Source organism: Saimiri boliviensis, chromosome 15 (assembly GCF_048565385.1).
Source record: "Saimiri boliviensis isolate mSaiBol1 chromosome 15, mSaiBol1.pri, whole genome shotgun sequence".
NCBI classification, from domain to species: Eukaryota; Metazoa; Chordata; class Mammalia; order Primates; family Cebidae; genus Saimiri; species Saimiri boliviensis.
In genome coordinates, this window is record NC_133463.1 from 35,594,209 (window position 1) to 35,616,811 (window position 22,603).

The 22,603-nt window shown below is 36.6% G+C and overlaps 1 protein-coding gene across 5 annotated transcripts in view; it reads right to left on the reverse strand.

The window, feature by feature from the left end:
* Positions 1 to 16,124, reverse strand: part of LRRC69 (leucine rich repeat containing 69) — a 129,712-nt gene extending 113,588 nt beyond the window's left edge. For all 5 annotated transcript variants that reach the window (XM_074386881.1, XM_074386880.1, XM_074386884.1 and 2 more), the window contains exons 1-3: positions 16,035 to 16,124; positions 14,628 to 14,727; positions 12,791 to 12,976 (exon numbers count right to left, since the gene is read on the reverse strand). In XM_074386881.1, the coding sequence (XP_074242982.1) occupies positions 12,791 to 12,976; positions 14,628 to 14,675 (234 nt within the window). In that variant the 5' untranslated portion in view covers positions 14,676 to 14,727; positions 16,035 to 16,124. The remainder of the gene's footprint in view (positions 1 to 12,790; positions 12,977 to 14,627; positions 14,728 to 16,034) is intronic.
* Positions 16,125 to 22,603: the final 6,479 nt, after the last annotated feature.

Consider the following 22,603-nt stretch of genomic DNA (forward strand, 5'->3'; position numbering starts at 1 on the left):
AGGCCCAGGAAAACACTGTAGGGTAAAATGTTAGCCATATATGGTGATATAAATGTGGTAAACACTTGATACACATACACATACATACACACACACATACATATATACATACATACATACATATTGACACTTTACTGGTTTTTAAATTAAACCTGCTTATTTTCTTAATTTCTTACTCATTTTTTCAAATATTTCTAAATTCACAGACACTCTTATATTAGGCATAGGGATACTAAATTTAATAGGTTATAAATCATGATTAAATTACACACATATATTCATTACCAGGCTCAGAGTGAAGAGTCATGCATGTTAGGTTTACCTGCAGGAGTGATACCCGTAAATATGGGTGGGATTGGCAGGATCTCCACGTGCAGGTACAGCCACAGGCAAGGAACCTGAAGCAGCCTTGCTGGTAGTGCCAAGGGGCATCTCCAGGGTCAGCTTTGTTTTTTCCCCCAGAACTCTCTAACCATAGTGAGGAGGCACAGTTACTAAAAGCAATTCTATTGTCCCCTCCTATTTGAAGGCATTTAGAAAATCACTTTGATTTACAAATTGCAAAAAGGGAGATATCTAATAGAAACTAAGAAACTGGTACATCTTCCCAGGTGTTTGGGCAAAAATTTAAGTAACATTTAGACTGGAAAAATTTGAAGAAATATTCCTGCATACTTTAGTGCTTAGAGAGCAATGCATCCCATTTGTTGAATTAAGCCTAAACTCTTGCTCAGAAATTGGGTCTGACTAATAAACACAGTATTTTAAAAAATAATATTTGTTTCCACAGAATCTTTAAATACACAGTCCTACTGTGACAAAAACCCACCAGTGCTGCGGACTGGCTGGACTGCCACCGTTGACTATGCACATATGAGCTACCAGTTCACCACAGTTCCTTCCTGGTCCCTTTTTCTCATATGTTGCCTGCCTGGAGGCATGTGGTTTTCAACCTCTAAATAAAACAGATATTCCACAAAAGAAAATCTCATCCTATTATTTAACAGCTTCCCTTACTTATTTATCTTAAACTGTTTATTGTAACTTCTGTGTGTGTGTATATGATCAGAACACTTCAGATCTACCCCTTCAGCAAAGTATACTATACAATATTAACTAGTCACATCATTGTGCATTAGCTCTCCAAAACTTGTTTATCTTGCAGAACTGAAACTTTGTACCCTTTGACCTATAACTCCCCTCATCTCCCTCTCCCTAGACCCTTGTAGCCACTATTCTACTCTCTGGTTCTGAGTTTGACATTTTTATATTCCATGTATAAATAAAATCACATAGTATTTGTCTTTCTGCATCTGGTTTATTTCACTTAGTATAATGTTTGACAGGCTAATCCATGTTGCTGCAAATGACAGAATTTTCTTTTTTAAATTTAATATTCCATTGTATATACAGTCATGTGTCACTTTACTATGGGGACACATTCTGAGAAATACATCATTAGGCAATTTTGTCATTGTGTAAACATCATAGTACTTACAAAACTCTACATGGTATAAGCCTACTAACCACCTACTATAAGCCTACTATGCAATTTGGTATTATCTATTGCTCTTAGGCTACAAACCTATGCAATACAGCATGTTACCATACTGAATACTATGGACAATTATAGCATAATGGTAAGTATCTGTGTATCAAAAAATATCTAAACATAGAAAAGGTACAGTAAGAATACAATATTACAATCTTATGGGACCACTGTCATATATGTGGTTCACCTTGGCTATTGTGACTTAACGCTGCAATTAACGTGGGGGTGCAGATAGCTCTTCAACATGCTGATTTCATTTCCTTTGGATATATACCCAGAGTGGGATTGCTGGATCATATTATTTTAATTTTTTGAGGAATCTTGATACTGCTTTCCATAATGATTATACCAACTTACATTCCTACCAACAATGTGCAAACATTTCTTTTTAGCCACATCCTTGCAAATACTTACTTTTTGTCTTTCTGATAACCATTCTAACAGGTGTAAAGTAATATTTCATTTTTGTTTTGATTTGCATTTCAAAGGAAGTTGACTACCTTTTCATATACCTATTGGCTATTTATATGTTTTCTTTTGAAAAATGGCTATTTTGGTCCTTTACCTTTTTTTTTTTATTTTTATTTATTTATTTATTTATTTATTTTTTGAGACAGATCTTGCTATGTTGTATAGGCTGGTCTTGAACTCCTGGTCTCAAATGATCCTCCTTTACCCATTTATAAATCAGGTTGTTTATTTCTTGCTATTGATTGCATGAGTTCCTTATATATTTTATATTTCAACCACTTACCATATATATGGTTTGCAAATATTTTCTCTCATTCTGTAAGATGCCTTTTTATTCTGATGAGTGTTTCCTTTGCTATGCAGGTTTTTAGTTTTATATAATCCCATTTGTTCATATTTTCTGTTGTTGACTTTGCTTTTGGTGTCATATCCAAAAAATCATTGCCCAGATCAATGTCAAGAAGATTTTTCCCTATGTTTCCTTCTAGTAGTTTCACAGTTTCAAGTCTTATGTTAAAGTCCTTAGTCCATTTTAAGTTGATTTTCGTATACCATATGAGATAAAGGTCCAATTTAATTCTTTACCATGTGGATATCTAATTTTCCCAACAACATTTATTGAAGACACTATCCTTCCCCAGTGTATGTTCTTGGCACCCTTTTCCAAAATTAGTTGATCATACATATGTGGATTTATTTCTGGGCTCTCTAGTCTGTCCCATTGGTCTATGTATCTGTTTTTATGCCTAAACCACATTGTTTTGATTACTGTGGCTTTGTCATATATTTTGAAATCAGGAAGTATGATGCCTCTAGCTTTTATGTCATTGCTCAACATTGTCTTGGCTATTAAGGTTCTTTTCTAGTTCCATATGTATTTTAGAATTTTTTTTTTCTATTTTTGTAAAGAATATCATTAGGATTTTTATAGGAACTGTGTTGAATATGTAGATTACTTCCAGTAATATAGACATTTTAACAATATTAATTCTTCCTATCTATGAAGAAGGAATGTCTTTCCATTTACATGTATCTTCTTCAACTTCCTTTATTAATGTCTTATAATTTTTCATGTATAAACCTCTGACCTCTTTGGTTGTTTATTCATAAGTATTTTTCTTTTTATTGCTATTGTAAGTGGACTGATTTTTTTAAATTCCCTTTTCAGATACTTTCTTCCTTGTGTATAGAAATATGATTGATTTTAGTATGTTTTTTATAACCTGCAACTTGACTGAATTAATTTATTAGTTCTAACAGTTTTTTTATTGAGTTTCCAAAGTTTTATATGTACACCATCATGTCATCTGCTATCAGAAGTAACATTACTTCTTTTCTGATTTGGTTGCCGTTTCTTTTTTTCCTATTTAATTGCTCTGATTAGGATGTCCAGTACTATGTTGAAAAGAAGTGGCGAGACTAAATATACTTTCCTTGTACCAGATCTTAGAGAAAAATCTTGCAGCTTTTCCCCATTATTATGTTAGCTGTGGGAGTTTCATATGTGGCCTATATTGTGTTAAGCTAAATTTCTTCTACATCTATTTTGTTGAGAGTTTTTGTTTTTTTTTTTTTGAGATGGAGTTTCACTTTTGTTACCCAGGCTGGAGTGCAATGGCGCGATCTTGGCTCACAGTAACCTGTGCCTCCTGAGTAGCTGGGATTACAGGCACACGCCACCATGTCCAGCTGACTTTTTGTATTTTTAGTAGAGACGGGGTTTCACCATGTTGACTGGGATGGTCTCGATCTCTTGACCTCATGATCCACCCGCCTCGGCCTCCCAAAGTGCTGGGATTACAGGCATGAGCCACCGTGCCCGGCCCTTTGTTGAAAGTTTTAATCACGAATGGATGCTGAACTTTTTCAAAAACACTTTTTCTGCATCTATTGCAATGATGATCTGGATTTTTTTTTTCTTTCCTTTTGTTAATGTGTTGCATCACATTGATTGATTTGCATATATTGGAGTTCTTGGTGGTAAATGGTGCTGGAGTGCTGCTGATCTCTTTTCACTCTATGGGGAATGTTGTGGCCAAGGGAATGACCCTTGGTGCTAAGTCCAGCACATGGGCATATTTGGGCCACCGAGGTGCCACTGTCTGAGATGCAAGTGCATACAGAGCAGCTGCAGAGCTGGGTCTGGAGCTCAGCTCAGATGCATGCAGAGTCATCACAGCTGTGGGTCCCAGGTCACAGTCACTTCTGAATGACATTTTCATGTAACAAGAAAAATGGCCAGAGAAGGACTGCTAGTTTTGCTGGATAAAAATTACTTATCATTTCTGTGGTAGTAATGTGTTCAGGATTCTGTTTTCATTATATACTAACAATATCTTGGTTCTCCAATAGATGTAATGGGTTTCCATGTTTAATGCTTCCCCTTGACATTTACCATCTTCCCCATGAAGGCATCCCCCTTTTGCATTTGCATAGTATGGTATACTTTCTATTATCAATTATCAATTATTATTATTATTTATACTATAATGACTCATTTTTAAAAATTTTTTTAAGTTCAGGGGTACATACATGTTCAGGTTTGTTACATAGGTAAACTTGTGTCATGGGTGTTTGTTGTACAGATTATTTTATCATCCAGGTACCAAAACTAGTAGCCATTAGGTATTTTTCCTGCTCCTCTCCCTCTTCCCAGCCTCCACTCTCTGATAGACCCCAGTGTGTTATTCCCTTCTATGTGTCCATGTGTTCTTATCATTTAGCTGCCACTTATCAGTGACAACATGTGGTATTTGGTTTTCTGTTTCTGCGTTAGTTTGCTAAGGATAATGGCCTTCAGCTTTATCCATGTCCCTGCAAAGGACATGATCTTATTATTTCTATGACTGCATAGTAATCCATGCTATATATATACCACATTTTTTATCCAGTCTATCACTTATGGACATTTATGTTGATTTCATGATTCATGTGTATATTTTACCTCTACTAATAAATTGGAAAATTTGCAATGACAGGGTCTATGTGTCATTCATCTAATATTCAACAACATCTGGAATAGAATAGTTGCTCAATAAATATTAGTTGAATACTGCCTGCTTAGATCATTTCTGTAAGGTAATGACTCAAACTGTAGAATATTCATTATGGCTCCACATTTTTTTAATCAAATATCTTTTGAGCTCAATCTGTTCTAATTTGCCCAGATTGACTTAGTTCCTTCTAATGAGCTGCATGGTTTCTTTATTCTAGCCTTCTGCTCATTCTTACTAACCCCTATATTCAATTCAATGTAGTGCCTATCATATGTAATCCTAGAACTTGGACCAGACAGCCTCTCTTAATATTTAATTATTCTACACTTGTAGCTATTAATCATCACTAGACAACTCTAAGCTAATTATTATATATCTTAATTGTTCAGTTTTGACTAACTTAGATAAACCTCCCCCCTTATTTTAGACAGAGTTTTGCTCTTGTTGCCCAGGCTGGTGTGCAATGGCACAGTGTCAGATCACTGTAACCTATACCTCCCAAGTTCAAGTGATTCTCCTGCCTCAGCCTCCCAAGTAGCTGGGATTACAGGCATGCACCACCATGCCCAGCTAATTTTGTATTTTTAATAGAGATGTGGTTTCACCATGTTGGTCAGGCTGGTCTCGAACTCCTGACCTCAGGTGATCCACCCACCTCTTCAGTCTCCCAAAGTGCTGGGATTACAGGCGTCAGCCACCATATCTGGACAGATAAAACCATTTTAAGTATTTTAAAAATTACTAAATGTCCATCTTTATCAGGAAGACTGTCTTCCTAAACTAAACCACGGTTATACCATTTTGGAATAAACTATTAGATTATTTGTCTATAAGATGTATAAATATCTTTGAACTACTATGTGAATTATAAATCTTTAACTACCTTAAGAAGAGTGAATATTCATATTTACTATAATCAAATACAATATATGTGTCATGTTCTGTAAACTATTTTACAAAAATAATTGAATCAAATTAATGAGAAAATAATAATTGATTTTTACACTTTTGAATTAGGATGTATACAGCCAAAGTATGGGGGAAGGTTCAATTTATAGTTCAATCTACTAATTCTTATAAATACCTTTTTTAAAAGAAATCTGTGGCATTCTTAAAACCGCTGTTCAGTGTTAACTGCCAAACTGCTTCTGAGTCTAGCTGTTCCTGAAGGAATTTATTTATATGAATAACTAACAATTTCAAAGCTACTATTTAATTTTGCAGTAACTTCCTAACAAAGTCATAATTCTCAAAACAATTATAATTTCACTGGAAATTGAGGGCAAGTTTCCATGGGCCAGCATAGTATCTAATCTCTAGATATTTCATGGAGACCCCCACAACCTCTTAGTGCTGGCCCTTTAAATCCCAAAATTAAGCTCAGTGTCACGAAATATAAGGAGAATTCTCTACTAGCATTAACAGTAAAAAGATTATCAAGGTTTAATATCCCATCAGAAACTTCATAAGGAAAGAATAAGAAGGAAGGACAAGAGTTTTAAATTATCAGAATGACATTCAATTAAAAAGGTAAAATCTTGTGTTTGGAAGTTTGAATGAAGATTTGGCTAGAATTTTCTATGTAACCAACATGGACAAGGCATTCTATAATAGGTAAATAATGGTGATGGCAACTTTAGGAGCTAAGAATGATGAGGCCCACTTTTCAGATGAGTCAAGGCAGGTACAGATAGAGTATGAATTGTTCCATATCACTGGTGAAGGAAAAAAGAAGGCTGGGTCTTTTCTAGATGCCTGCCAGCAGAGAGAGAAGCTGATTTCCAGCAGGGGTTCTGGAGACCTAATACAGGCCTCACCATGAAAACAGAGGCAAAGGAGACATGAATGGTTCCTGGAGAAAAGGTACTTACTATATGACCCTGTACCAGGACAGGACACAACAAAACAGGATAATGAATCCCTATTTTGATAGCCAGGCTTAGAAAATAAGAGGCATTACCTAATTGATGGAGGAAGAAAAGATTTCCAGTGGATGGAACAGGAAAAGAGAAAGGCTTGAGGCTGACAAACAGTATAAATGACATGGATCTTCTCTGTTCTTCTTGTGTTAGAAAGTGGGACCAAAATGCCCAGGGAGGATGAGTTAGGGGAAGTCTTTGCTCATGGTCATTCCTTTCCTGTTCCTCTGCATAACTATTCTTTATCAGTAGTGTCCAATCTTTTGGCTTCCCTGGGCCACAATGGAAGAAGAACTATCTTAGGCCGCACATGAAATGCGCTAACACTAATGATAGCTGATGAGCTAAAAAAAGAAAATTGCAGAAAAATCTCATAATGTTTTAAAAAACGTTTATGAATTTGTGTCGGGCCACATTCAAAGCTGTCCTGGGCCACATGCAGCCCCCGGGCCGCAGATTGAACAAGGTTGCTTTAGATCTTAGATAATTTGCACTTCCTCACAATCACTTTCTCTGACTTCTCTGACTAGAGACTCTCATAGCACAAGATTTGTCTGGCTAGAGACTCATACTACAACACAATTCTCCTTCACAGCACTTTTCATTTTTTGCAATTCTCCTACAGCAAAATTGTAATACTTCACAACTGTAATATTATATTTATTTGTATATTTCATTACCTTTCTCCACTAAACCTAATAGAGACATATGAATGACTGTTGCTTTTTATACTGCTACCACCTAGCAGAGTGTCTACTCCACTGCAGGCACATATAATTAGTTGTTGAATATATGAATGAATGAAGTTGATTGGGTTCATTCAACTTCATTCATTCATATATTCAACAACTAGTTAAGTGTAGAGGGTCATTAAGGACAGTAAAAGCATGAAAAGGAGAAACTAGGAACACAATAAGTTTACAAACTACTCAAATATGATTAGGGTTGGTCTTATTTACTGTCAATTGGTTAAGGGCAAATAAAAATCTATGGCAGACCATGTCTTTGTCCTGGGCAGCTGCACACATGAGCAGCTTATGGGGAACTTTGCCACACTGCCACTGGCCTTTATGATGCATGTCAACAGTGCTACACACAATTAGAGGTTATGGCTATTTGTTTTACCTATAAGAAACCTTTGTTCCTACATGTGTTTGGTTAAGCTGGACTTTGCAAATTACTTCCATTTCACTCATGTTAACATTATGTGATTTAGTAAGTAAAAAGCAATAGAGACAAGACAAGATCTTTGCTCTTAAAATTCATAAAGGGCTTCTTTGAAAATTGTTGACATCCCCATACTTCAAGGGTCACAGCCCACATGCACTCATCATAAATTATAGGACGTTAACCCACTTTTTCATTGTCATTAGAAGTGACTGAAATTTTCGAGAGCTTTAATAGTTAAATTAGCAAAGAAAAACAGAAGTAGGATCTATATTTACTAAAGAATACCTACCCCCTCATTTTATCATTGTTGCTAGTCATATCATAATGGTAACACTAAGCACAGTAGCTAAAATGTATTTAAAACTTCTACATGCTAGCCATGAGCTTTAAATATATTAACATTTAATTTAATCCCCAAACATGAAGGCAGGGACCATACTTTGTGTACATCTGTAACCTTGAGAACAGCATAGATGCAGGACAATGAATGGTAAATATTTATTAAAAGAATCACTCTAGGCTAAGTGAGGTGGCTCACACCTATAATCCAGCCTTTGGGAGGCTGAGGTGGAAAGATTGCTTGAAGCCAGAAGTACAAAAACAGCCTCAGTGACAAAATAAGACTGTCTACACACACACACACACACACACACACACACACACACACACACACACAGAGTTAATTAGCCAGGAGTAGTGGCACATGCCTGTAGCCCCAACTACATGTGAAGCTGAAGTAGAAGGATCACTTGAGCACAGGAGTTCAAGGCTGCAGTGAGCTATGATCACACCAATACACTCCAGCCTGGGTTACAGAGCAATACCCATCTCTTAAAAGAAAAAAAAAAACTATGCAAACAAACGGGAGGAGGGGACAATACATGTAGTATTCAAAGCAGCCATCTTTAGATAATTCAGTTTTTAAGAACCATAAATTGAATACCCTACTCTGATACATTTCATACTAAATATATAGAATAATAACACAATACAGCTGAAAGAAACCTCCAAGGAGACCTCATTCCTTGCAAGGTCGTAGAAAATGAATGATGAGCTCCTGATAATATGGTTGGCTCCCAATAAATGGTTAATGTTGTTATTCTGTTACCATTTTGTGAGTGAAGAAATTTATAAGTAATATTTTTGTTTTAGGAATTTAAGAAAAAAATCAAGACTGTTTTAATACTTTGCATTCTGTGGAAAATATTACCAAAAAATCAGTATTGGGGGCAAACTGGACTTTGTATGATAATAAAAGGTTACTTCAAAAGATAAACACAGTAGAAGTAAAACAAAATGAAACAATAGTCATAGGTAGATAGATAGCTTTAAACATTATTGAGGTATGACATTTAAAGGGTATGACATGTAGTAACATAAGAAAGAGTTCAAATTAACTTTAAAAATACATGGGAATTATAGAGAAAACTGTTAGAATAAGAATTATGATAACTGAATTTTGACATACATATTAAGTTATAAAGCCCACAGGACACTCTATGGCATCAGTCATATCAGCTGGATGTCACAACATGCCCTGCCCCTTCTCCCTGCTTTATTTTTCCCCTTAACACTAATCACTGCCTCACGTCCTATTTTGCTTATTTGTTTCTTACATCACTCCTGACTAGAACATAAACTCTGTGAGGGCAGAGATTTCCATCTGTTTTACTCATTGCTGAATCACCAGTTCTGAGTGCCTGAGACACAGATGGTCGTCAATATTTATTTGTGAATTAAATAAATGAAGGCAGAAATTGAGATCCAAAGAAACTAAGTGCCTTGTATGTAGTGGGTAACTGTTTAACCGGTTAAGTTGTGCCAGCACTTTTAAACTCTCATCTAGGGCTCTTTTCAATTCCCTAAGCTGTCCTTTTCTTTGAAACCTTCATCTGCCTTTCCTTTATTTATTTATTTATTTATTTATTTATTTATTTGAGACAGATTTGCTCTGCAGACCAGGCTGGAGTACAGTGGCATGATCTCAACTACACTTCAGGCTCAGACAATCCTCTGGGACCACAGGCATGTGCCACCATGCCCGGTTAATTTTTATTTTTGTAGAGATGAAGTCTCATTATGTTGCCCAGGCTGGTTTCAAACTACTGAGCCCAATCCATATGCCCACCTTGGCCTCCCATACTGCTGAGATTACAGGTGTGAGCCACCGTACCAGGCCATCTTTATTACTAACAGTGAGAGGGATGGAGCTATACATCTAAACTGTGTGATAATCTACAACCATTCTTTGTGGGTTTCTAGCTTGCTCCTAGAACTCCCATTACATAGGAAAAATAGGTGTTTTTTCCCCAAATTCCACAATTCCTCCAAGACTCTGTATAGGAAAAATTATTAGCTTATGAACAGCTAAACATACTGCCATTGGCCTGAATCTGTAAAGTACTTTAAAGATAGACTAAACTCTAAGCAGCCTAGTTTCAAATCAGTTGAATTCTTAATAGTGTAATATCTTCTTTAAAAGTAAGCACTGGGCTGAGCCAGCTCCCTGTTGAAGGAACTGAGAGTGAACAAACAGAAGTCAACATGTAGGTTACCCTTAAATAGAAGAATGACAAGGGAAGTAATGAAGGGAGCCACAAGAAGAAAACAATGTAATGATAATCAGAACTGTGGGGCTTTTTCCTATGGAAATATATTTTGGAATCTGTAACTTTTTACTAAACAACTATTCACCAAGTGTGAGAGAAGAACACAGACATTTTCAGATATGCAAGGGATTGAACAATTTAACTACCACATACCCAGAGTAGGATGATTTCTGGAGACTCCTGAAAACTAAGAGAGCAAGCCAAGAGGAAAATATGGGATACAGGAAACAGTGGGTCCAACTTAAGACAGCAGCAAAGAGAATGTCTTTGGCTGACAGTATCCAGCAAACCTAGATAGCAATCAACTTAGATTGGGGCAAAAGGATGAAAAGTCTTAGAGGAAAGTCTGTCAAGGAAAAGTACATTTGACAGAAAAAATAATATGGTCAAGTTTGAAATAAAATGATTTCACCATAAAGCTAAGGCATAAGAACAAAGGAAAGGTGATTAGAAACTCCAAGAGAACACAAATTGCATATAAGAAAGAAAATATAATCACAGATTGATTGACTCCATGTGAATATTTAGTAGCACAATAAACATTTTTGGAACTTTAGAGTTACCCAAGACACAAAACAAAAATTTAATTATGGTTATAACTGAAATGGATATAAAAGCTGTAAGTCTTAAAAAAGAAAAACTTTAGAGTTTTTGAAGGGGGAGAGGAAAGGACAGCTAAAGGCAGATTACAGAGAGTGATACTGTCATCTTACGAAGTGGAGAGTCAATAGAGACTACAGTTGATGAAAGAAATAAAGGTGTAATAATACTATCTGTAAAAGATAGCTATAGACCTAATCCTCTGATTCCAGATGTAAGTCAATATACAATAGATAAATTAATATAACTGTATCTAGAAGATGAAGAAAAATAATGTCTGAAATAGACAAATCAAGAAAAAAGGTGAGTTAAAAGTGGTTATATATGGAGATCAGGATTGGGGATGAGGGTAAGTGGGACAGAAGATAGCTTCTTGCTATAAGCTCTTTGTAATATTTAATTCTCTGTAACTAATGGTTAGTATTACTTTAACAGAAATAAATTCAAGTAGAGGGAGAGAATAGGTTCATGACTTAGTCAAGTCCCAAATTCTTTTGCCTATTAGAAAATTCCAAGTCCTTGTTGTCCTGTAACTATAAGTGTACTTTCTGAAATTACTAATGAAGGGGGAAATTTGTAAATGTTACCCTATTTCTTATAAAGATACAACTACAGATTACAAATTCAGTTTCTTAAACCTAAAAGGAAATGAGGTAGGGTGAAAGTAAGAAAATACAAATTTATTTTTTGGAATTGTAAACTGAAAATTAATGAGCTATAATACCTTAGCTGCTTATAAGTTTTTCCTGTGCTGATGACAATTCAGAAGTGAACAAAAAAAAATTACAAAGTTAATATCCCTTGACTTCTCTCAACTTCAAGATTTTTGGCAGTTAGAGTTTCACATTGTTAGGCAGAAAGGTTTAACACAAGCATCTGGGATTCATTCATGTCAACTATTGCTCTTTAAAAAAAAATTTTTTTTATTTAAAATACTAAGCTTCCTTTAAAGACTATTTCAGAAGAAATAAATGTCCACTCCTCATATTCCCCGCCAACACTCCATTTCAAAGTTTCAGCCTGCCCTAAGAAATTGAAAAGGAACTCCCTTCCTATATCCTAAATGTCTCTTCATTCTGTATCAAAAAGCTTCAGGACAGCATCTCCTGGATCCTCAAAACTAATTCCAGATGTGAGCCCTCAAGGTAGACTAGCAGATCCAGGCTTCCAACCCTTTTCCAGATGACAGCCTCCAGAAAGATGAGTGTGGCAAGACCTAATCCCCTGATTCCAGACATGGGCCAAAGAGCACATGAATAAATTGAAACATCTCTCCCTACCACATGGAATTCCCTAAGGGAGAAAGCCTTCTGATGCCTTTCCAACAACAGTCCACATTAAGCCTCCAGAGACCTAAGTCTCCATAGATCAAAGGTTATTGTTCTGTCTCTTACCCCTTCTTTCTCTCTTCCTGTTTTCCATCTTCAAACACAAAACAAAACAAAATAAAACAAAACACACAGGGTTCCTCACCTGGGTTAAGTTGCATAACTCTGGGCACACTTTGGGGATTAGGTTATTCTGAAGGGCTAGAGTCTTCAGGCCAGGCAGTTTTCCTATTGCTGAGGGCATCTTTGTTATCTTCTTCCCATTCAAAGTAATGATCTTAGTGTTTTTACCACCGCTCAATGCTTTTATTAACAATCTCTCAGTCATGATCTTGGAAAAGAAGTAGAAAACAAAGAAGGTAACCATTAGAGATTAGAGTTCTTTATTATAAAGCTTTAGAACCTCTAATTACAGAATTGGTGTATCATAGAAACAAGAACATTCTGAGATCTACCATGTTGAAGGGAGGATGCATTAGATTATTTTCCTATGTGAAAGATAGGGAGGGAAGGCAGCTGGTCCAGGTTTGTGACAGAAAATGTATAAGGTAAGCCTAAGATAGCTTATGCCTGCAATGTTGAAGTTGTCAGAGATTAATGAGGACCTAGAAGTGAACTTCTAGGAACTTCCACTCGTCTAAGATGGAAAATGCTAAGGATCAGAAAAAAATAATCTAGAGTAGACTGAAACACACCAAAACACATTAAAATCTGAGTTTGTAATGGCATTTTTAAAAAAGAAACATTAAATTAATCACACTAGGACTTACTATGGCACCAACTCTGCCTGAACATTGAAAAAGAAAAAAATGTAAGCATTTATTCTGCTCTCTCAGGACAAATTGCATTTCAAAATAACTTAATAGTTAATAAAGTTCTTATTCATGAGAATTGAAATGAATAAATGAGACAGAAAAAAATAACTTTAGAATAATCACAATTTTTGCAAATTGTAATAAAATGATGGGGCTATGCAAAAATCATAATTGGAGACTAAAAGTAATAGATGAAAGGTTGATGAGGAACTTTATAATCAAGTGAGCAGATTAATAACAATCTAATCAATTTTAGCATCAATAAAATTGAGACAATCATATAACAAGCCTTATGAAGTAGTCTAATAAAAAGTACACAGCAGCACCACCCATGAAATGTTCTTGTCTAAAAATTAAATCTGAATTTAATCATGGTTTCAAGATCTAACCACCATTTACAAAAAAGAGGACTAGAGAATAAGTTAAGTTCATTATAGGGAAGTATTCAGTCAAATCTATAACACAGAAGATTTCACAGGACTGGTCCTGGTCCAATGTCACAAGGTTTCACCAACAAATTAAAGGCATTAATAAAAAGGAGGAAAAGTGTTATAACGTAAATAAAACTTAGGGAAAAGCACAGACAAATGCAATGCCTGGACCTTATTTGAATCCTCAATTGAATAAAAACACCTTAAACAATAAGGGAAATTTGTTCATGGGCTATTAGATGAGAGAAATTACTAATTCTGTCATGTGTGAAAATGGTATGGTGGTAGTATTTATTTTAAATGTGTTTAACATTCAGAAATGCATACTGAAATTTTCAGGTAAAATAAAATGTTATCTTGAGTTTCTTTAAAATAATCTGGGGGAAAAGCAGGTGGAAGAAACAGATTAAAGAAGATTGACAAAATGCTGACAATTATTAACGCTGAGTAATAGATACATAGGAGTTTGTATTAGTTCATTCTCACAGTGCTATAAAGAAATACCTGAAAATAGGTAATTTTTAAAGAAAAGAGGTGTTTAATTAGCTCACAGTTCTGCAGGCAGTACAGGAAGCATGGTGCTGGCATCTGCTCAGCTTCTGGAGAGCCCACAGGAAACCTACAATCATGGTGTAAAGCAAAGGGGGAGCCAGCATTTCACCTGACCAGAGCCAGAGGAAGAGAGAGACGGAGGAGGCGTTACACACTTAAACAACCAGATCTAAGGATAACTCACCCACTCACTGTCAGGAGAACAGCACTGAGGGGATGCTAATCCATTCATGAGAACTCCACCTTCAGGATCCAATCACCTCTCACCAGGCCAGTCTCCAATACTGGGGATTATAATTGAACATGGGATTTTGGAGTGGACACAAATCCAAACCATACCAGCATTTCATTATACTAGTCTTGTTATTTTTGCAAATGTTTTAAATTTTCCAAATAAAAGATTAAAACAGAGACCAAAAGGAGAGGGAGGGGAGCTGTGGACAGTAACATTTGATTATTATCACAACCCCAATAGCACCCAGATAAGATGAGTCCTAGAGGCATTAGAATTACACATGTATGTGTCACACTTAGATGTGGATTTCCAAAAACTTGAACATTATAAAATACATTCTGAACCGAAAGTGTTCTGAACAGAAATCAATCCTTCCTTTGGCATTCAGAAATTACTTTATTTATTCAACAAATATTTGCTGAGCACCTACTACATACTCAACACTGTTGCAGCAGTGAATGAAAAAGACAAAAAATTCAGTTCTCAAGAAAATTATATTCTAGTAGGGGAAGAAAAGCAATCAAAGAGGTACTATGTTAGATGGTGATTTGATGCCAAGGGGGAAAAAAAACTAAGCTGAAAAGAGAAATAGAGTGTGAGTAATGAGAAGTTTACAATTTTAAATTGGATGACCAGGGAAGGCCTCACTGAGAGAATGCTGTTAGAGACAAGGCCTCTTCCAGTAAGAGAGTAAAAGCAAGTGAAGAATTTTTAAAAACGACCATTAAATATTTTGAGATTATAATGAATATCAATATCATAACAGTAGATCAAGAGGTGCTAATAGTGACTTTCAGTTGCTAGAATGACAGATAAAGTAATTTTTTAGCTTCTTAATCACTATTTGCCTTCCCTCTTCCAAAACTATATTTCATCTTCTTTACTTTGATATTTATTTCCTAAGACTACTAAAGCTGTTACTATCAAAACAAACTGATCACAAGGCTTTGTTTTTCTTATAAAAAAAAAATCCATGACAATCATCATCTCTTAAGTAACTACTGCATGGCTAGCACCCCAGCTGACATTGTCTAAACCCTGGAAATTTCTTACTGCTTTAAGTGGGTAAATAAACCACTACAGTCTGATACTGCTTTCCATTATCTGCTAAACCCAGAAAACCTGGCTAACAATCTTGAGTCTTTCTTCTCCCTTACTTCCAAAATATAATCAATCCTATTAATACTGCCTGTTTCAGTTATCTATCACGGGAAACAAACCACAACATATCTTAATGGCCTAAAACATTTATTTTATTAACAAATCTTAATCTGAGCAGGGCTTGCCTATGCTTCTCCTAGTGACAGCTATGTCAGCTCAAAGTGTGGGGCAGAAATTATCTAAAAGTTCACTTACCTACATCTGGTAGTAGATACTTGGTTTTGGCTAGGGCCTTAGGGTGGTCTGTCTCTACATGTAGCCTCTCCAATGTGGCTTCCTCCCAACATGGTGGCTTGGTCTGAAGATTGAGCATCCCAAAAGAGAAAGTGGAGTGGAAGCTGTATTACTTTCATGACTTTGCTTCAGAAGTCATGCAGAATCACCTCTACCACATTTTATTTATTAGAACCAAGTCACAGACACTAGCTCATATTTCAAGGGAGACAAATTAGAATCTGCCTCTTGATGGCAAGTGACCAAAAATTTGTGGATATGTTTTAAAACTCACCACAATATAACCTGTAACCATGAGCTGTTTACATGCCTCTCATGTACAAAACAGAGACAGTCTTCCTGCAAAGCCCCCTTCCTTGAAAGTTTCATCTATTTAGATTATCAGGTCCAAAGATCTTGTCATCTAAGTTAGGTACAAAGGTAGATGCAGCTCCTCTGAGGTAGTGCTTCGAGTTCAGCTTAAGTGCAGTTCACCTTGATCTGAAGACCTATCAACTAAGGAGACAAGCTATCTGTTCACATGTACCTAGAATACCACATAGGTAAAATAAAGGGCAGGCAATAGCACCATTCAAAAAAAAAAAAAAAAAAAGAAAAAGAAAAAAAGAAAGAAAAGAAAAATCAGAGGAGCAAAGAAGCCAGCAATTCTGAAATCAAATGAGGCACACGTTGTCACTATTTTTGCTTTTTTGTTTTTGAGATAGAGTCTCCCTCTGTCACCCATGCTGGAGTATGGTGACATGATCTCAGCTCACTGCAATCTCCACTCCTCAGTTCAAGAGATTATCCTGCCTCAGCCTCCTGAGTAGCTGGGATTACAGATGCATGCCACCATGCCTGGCTAATTTTTGTATTTTTAGTAGACACAAGGTTTCACCATGTTGGCCAGGCTGCTCTTGAATTCCTCACCTCAGGTGATCTACCCACCTCAGCTTCCCAAAATGCTGGGATTACAGGTGTGAGCCACTGCACCCTGCCCACATGTACTGCCTGGGATTACCTTTTGGTTCCCCTAATTGAGCTTTTGATTTCACTCTCTGAATTTCTTTCCTTTTCCATAAAATACAGCCCATGTTTGCCAAGTATTTTCCCGTTGGCTTCCTGTCCATGGAAGTTCAAGGTTCCAAAGGCCTCTCTTCATATTTATTCCTTTTTGATAACAACTTTATGGAGATTAAAATTCACATACCATTAATTCAATCATTGAAAGTATACAACTCAATGGTCCTTAGGATATTCACCAACTTGTGTAACTACTACCATAATCCATTTTAGAATACTTTCATCACTCCCAAAAGAAAGCCTGAAGACTTTAACAATCACTTTCCATTCCTCCCATCCACCCCAAACCTAGGCAACCACAAATCTACTTTTATTTGTATTCTGGGCATTTTATATAGATGAAATTATATAATATGTGGACTTTTGTGACTGGCTTACTTTACTTAGCATGTTTTCAAGGCTGACATGCTTTGGATCTGTGTTCCCACCCAAACCTCATATCAAATTATAATCACAGTGTTGGAGGTGGGACCTGGTGAGAGAGGTGATTGGATCATGGGGGCAGATTTCTTTCTTGGTACTGTCCGCATGAAAGTGAGTTCTTGTGAGATCTGGTTATTTAAAAGTAGTGACGCCTCCCTCCACTCCCTCCTGCTCCAGCCATGTGAAGTGTGTCTTGCTCCCCTTTTACCTTGCACCATGACTGGAAGCTTCCTGAAACCTCTGCAGAAGTAGAAGCTGCTATGCTTCCTTTACAACCTGCAGAACTCTGAGCTAATTAAACCTCTTTTCTTTATAAGTTACCTAGTATCAGGTATTTTTTAATGGCACTGCAAAAACAGACGAATACAAAGGCTTATCCACGTTACAGCATGTATTAGCACTCCATTTATTTTTATTGTCAAATAATATTCCATTGTATGAATACATCACATTGTATGAATACATTCCATTGTATGACTACATTACATTTCCACTCATCAGCTGATGGCCACTTACATTGTTTCTACTTTTTGGTTATTACAAATAATGCTGCTATAAACATTTGTGTGCAATTTTTTTGAGTGGACATGTTTTCATTTTCTTGGCTATATACTTCAGGGTGGAATTGCTGGGTCATAGGGTACCTCTACATTAAGTCCTCTGAGGCACTGCCAGACTGTTTTCCTTGATGGCTGCACCATTTTACATTCCTACTAACAGTGCATGAAGGTTTATCTTTTCATTCTATTGTCCTTTTCAATCCATCCTGATGCAAATCCTTTAAAAACTTCCTGGGTTTCTTTTAAAAGTTTATAACTTACTCCCTCAGACAAAAACCACACCCACAAATCTCTTTCCGATAACCCAGCTCTACCTTGGGTTCCCATGTGAAACTGCTATGAGACACTATATTTAAGATTTTTAGAGTCCCTATTGTTTGTTGATAAGACAGTATATTTAAGCTTCTTGAGTTCTTAACAAAGCCTTTTATAGCCATGCCTTTTCATCTTCATCATTTCACTGAGTGTTCCCTGGATTTGCTCCGTCTGTAACAAACTAGTTAATTTTGGCATCATTCACTGTCTGTAAAGGTTAGTAATGAAAAGAAATTTTATTTTTCAAACCCAAAAAGTTGTGACTCCTTTATATGGAACCATTTTTTCTCTTGCTTGCCTTTCTCTTTTTGTTTTTTGCTACAAGGCTAGAAGAATCCAGATAGCACCTTCGACATTGCCTAGAAATCTCCTTACTGAGATCATCCAGTTGAGCTATACTTATTTTCCACTGTTTCATGGAAAATAAGTTTCCAGTATTGCTAAAATTTCTGCTACGATGTCACAAGAGTCACCTTTCTTTCAGTTTCCAGTAATATCTCTCACCTTGTTTAAACCCTCACCAACAGCCTCCTGAAGTGACATAAGGCTCCTGTTAACAGTCTCTTCAAGGCCCTTCTAACTTACACTCAAGCTCAGTTCCAAAGCTCCTACTGGATGACTTAGTAGCAGCAAACTGTATATCAAGATTTAATTTAAAAAAACAACCAATACAAACGATTAGAAATTATATAGAATATGGGTTTTATTATAGGAATTTGACCTTATATAACGATGAGAGCTTGTTAAGCCTGCCATATATGATTGTTACTTTTGTGCCCATTGTTATGACTTCCCGAAGATCCAGAGAAGCTGAAGGAGAATATCTAGGAGAAGTGACAGTACACTAAGTGGCAAAGGGCCTGATCTGTTGGTTCAAGGAAGATTCCCTGCTACTGATTGCTGGGTCCAGTCATAATGGATTAAAAAAGAGTTAACCAGATGATGAAGTAAATGTGAAGTGGAAAAGCATTTACATAAAAGCATGAAGAAAAAGTTCAGAGGCATGAAATACACAGGACCATGGGGGAGTATAAATAATTGATTCCAGCATATATATCTAAAGAAAGGAGTGATGGGAGGTGACACTGGAGGAGTAAACAAGACCTGTCATGAAAGATATCTCTTAAATGCCATGATAAGGAGACTTCATCCTATGGGGATGAGAAGCCATCACAAGGATTAGGTTAGAAAGTATATTAAAATGTACCCAGAATGTGTTTTAATCAAGTATAGTAAGACACATGGAAAAGGAAGTGATTGTTATAAAGGAAATTTATACTCAAATCCCTAGAAACAGGAGGCATGGCATGCCACACAGGGCCACATGGGAAAGGACTGGGATCTGTCAAGAGGTAGAACGGAGTAGCAAGGCTAGAAAGTCTAGGCCAGAGTCTTTACTGGGGTTCCTGTGAAAATACAAAGCAGGGAAGGGTAAACAGTTTAGGACTAGCTAGTGTGAATAATTCTGGTGGGCTTTAGGCTTTAGGGGTGGTCCCTAGTGGTCTGGTACCTGGCCCTGGGATGACTAAAGCAAAGGAATACTGTCCCCTGGGGTGTATGGGTCAGATAGAGGACGTCTGGCTTAGGACTGCTTAGATTGCATATCAAAGGCATGCTCTTGGCTGTACCTGCCCTTTGCTATCCCTAAGAACTGACTAACCCCAGTAGGAGCAGACCTTCCCCAGCCAGAAAGGTTTTTAAAGATGTCAAAACATCAGAATATACAAAAAATGAAAATATAAATAATACAGGAAAGCGGTAGTCAGACTTGCATTTGTGGCAGTTCACTTTAGCAGCATAAAAGAATGGTTTAAGGCAGTAAGAACAGAGGCAGGGATGGCTTCTGTACTATTCCAGGTGATCACACCAGATGGAGATGCTGGGTGCAGCAGCTCACATCTGTAATCCCAGAACTTTGGGAGACCGAGGTGGGCAGATCACAAGGTCGGGAGATTGAGACTGGCCTGGCTAACACAGTGAGATCCCGTCTCTACTAAAAATATAAAAAATTAGCTGGGCGTGGTGGCATGGGCCTATAGTCCCAGATATTTGGGAGGCTGAGACAGGAGAATTGCTTGAACCAGGGAGGCAGAGGTTGGAGTGAGCCAAGATCGTGCCACTGCACTCCAGCTTGGGCGACAGAGTGAGACTCCATCTCAAAAAAAAAAAAAAAAAAAAAGATGGAAATAAAGTGATAGATATAACCTGGGTAAGACTGTGACTAGAACCTGGTCTCTTTGTAGGAACACTAGATGAGCCACAGTTTAGAATGTGGAGAGATGAGAGCTGAGTAATCTTTAGCAGGGGATAGCTGTGATGCAGGTCGAGGTTTACTAAGACATTGGACATCTAGGAAAGAGAAATTCAGAAAAAAAGATGGAGTTTGCTCTTTCAAACTTTTGAGTTTTCACCTGCATCTTAAACACACTCCCTATGGACAGCCAGCTGAAAATGGAAGGGTTGCTGATCTCTGGGCCATATAGACTAGCTTCATGGAATATCAGCATCTAGAGCTTTTCCAGCAACACGAAATCAATCCATTTGGCAGACAAATTGAAAAAAATCATCTTTTTGAGACAGCATCAGCCTATGAACTCAGCAAAAAACTAGGAATCTAAAGTTGAATGTTAATCCAGACGGTTACTGACTTACTGTGTAAATTTAGAAAGTCAGTTAAATTGCCTGTATCTATCTCTCTTCTCATCAGTAAAACAACAAGAAAGAATGTCAATTTATTCCACAGATATTTTGTGGGAAATAGCTAACTATTGATTATAATCTATTCTGAAAGTATAAACTGCTGTAAGAATGCTAAAACATATAGCATCCTAGGGCCCCAAGAACCTTAAATTTAAAACAATCATTAATTTTACTAACAGAAGGGTTGTTTCATTTAGTAACACTCTATAATACAAAAGAATCTGGCTTCTTCATAATATGACAAGGGCCTATGGCTAATCAAAATTTTTTGGAAGTTGAAAAAATGCATGAAAAAACAGGAGGTCATAAACACAGGTTATGGCAGAAACCAATGCATTTATTTGATTTGTTTTGTCAAGCTTATTTTGTGATTAAAATGTAGTCTGAGACTTGGGGTAAAGTTTCAAACCTGATCAGTTGCTTCATGTACTTGAAAACTGCTGTAGAAATTCTGTCCTGTAATAAAGAAGGGTACTGGGTTTCTCTTGGTTAGTTTTCTTTTTAAATATAGAAATGGAAGGTTTGATTTAAAGGGCTTTGGATTCTCAAAGCCTGCCTTCTCGAGTCACTTACTAGCTATGTGACTAGCCTTTGGATTCTCTAGCCTGCCTTCTAGAGTCACTTACTATGTGGCATAAGCAAGTTATTCATTCTCAACCTCTTCAAGTCTCATTTTCATTCTCTAAAAAGTAGGGATGAAAACAGCAACCCCTGCTTTAACCCCTGCTTTATTTATACCATGAGGTATAAATAAGCCACTTATGTAAAGCATTTAGCACACTGTCTGGCACACAGTAAGAGCTCAGTAAAAGGTGGTTTTCTTTTGTACAATCTCACATACACATTTAAATCAAGAGCTCCACTTTCTGTTAACAAATCTCAAGTGTACAAACACTACCCCTGAGGCTGATATAAGGTGCTAACATGTGCCCACTGTGCCAAAGATCTGTCTCCCTGATGTCACCTTCTTGCCGCTATCCTTTTCTTTATCCATTACTACTTCAAATTATTGCTTAGATACCTGAGTACACTCTTGTTAGAGAAGTACAAATGAGGGGCTAAATAAAAATGTGTTGAAGATGTTATACAAAAGATCCTTAAACTGGCTATGTGGCTGGAAATAGATTAGTGGTTCAAAGACTTTACAACAGAAAGTGATTTGTAAGAAATACAGAGTTACCAACTCTTAATTTTGTCAAATGAGGACATGTTTTTTTAATTCACTCTCAACTAATGCTACCATAAATTCATAAACGGACATTTTAAACCCTTCTGTTGAAAGAACATGACATAGACATGTTTCTTTAAATTGATTAAATTTGCTTTATGAAATATCTCACTATCTTATACTAAATGTTGTTATGTTGATAATGGGAACCATTTACAGACCAGCATTTATTTACCACTGGTCTAGAGGAATCTCTCAATATTCTACTTAAAAACACATACACAAACACACATACATATTTT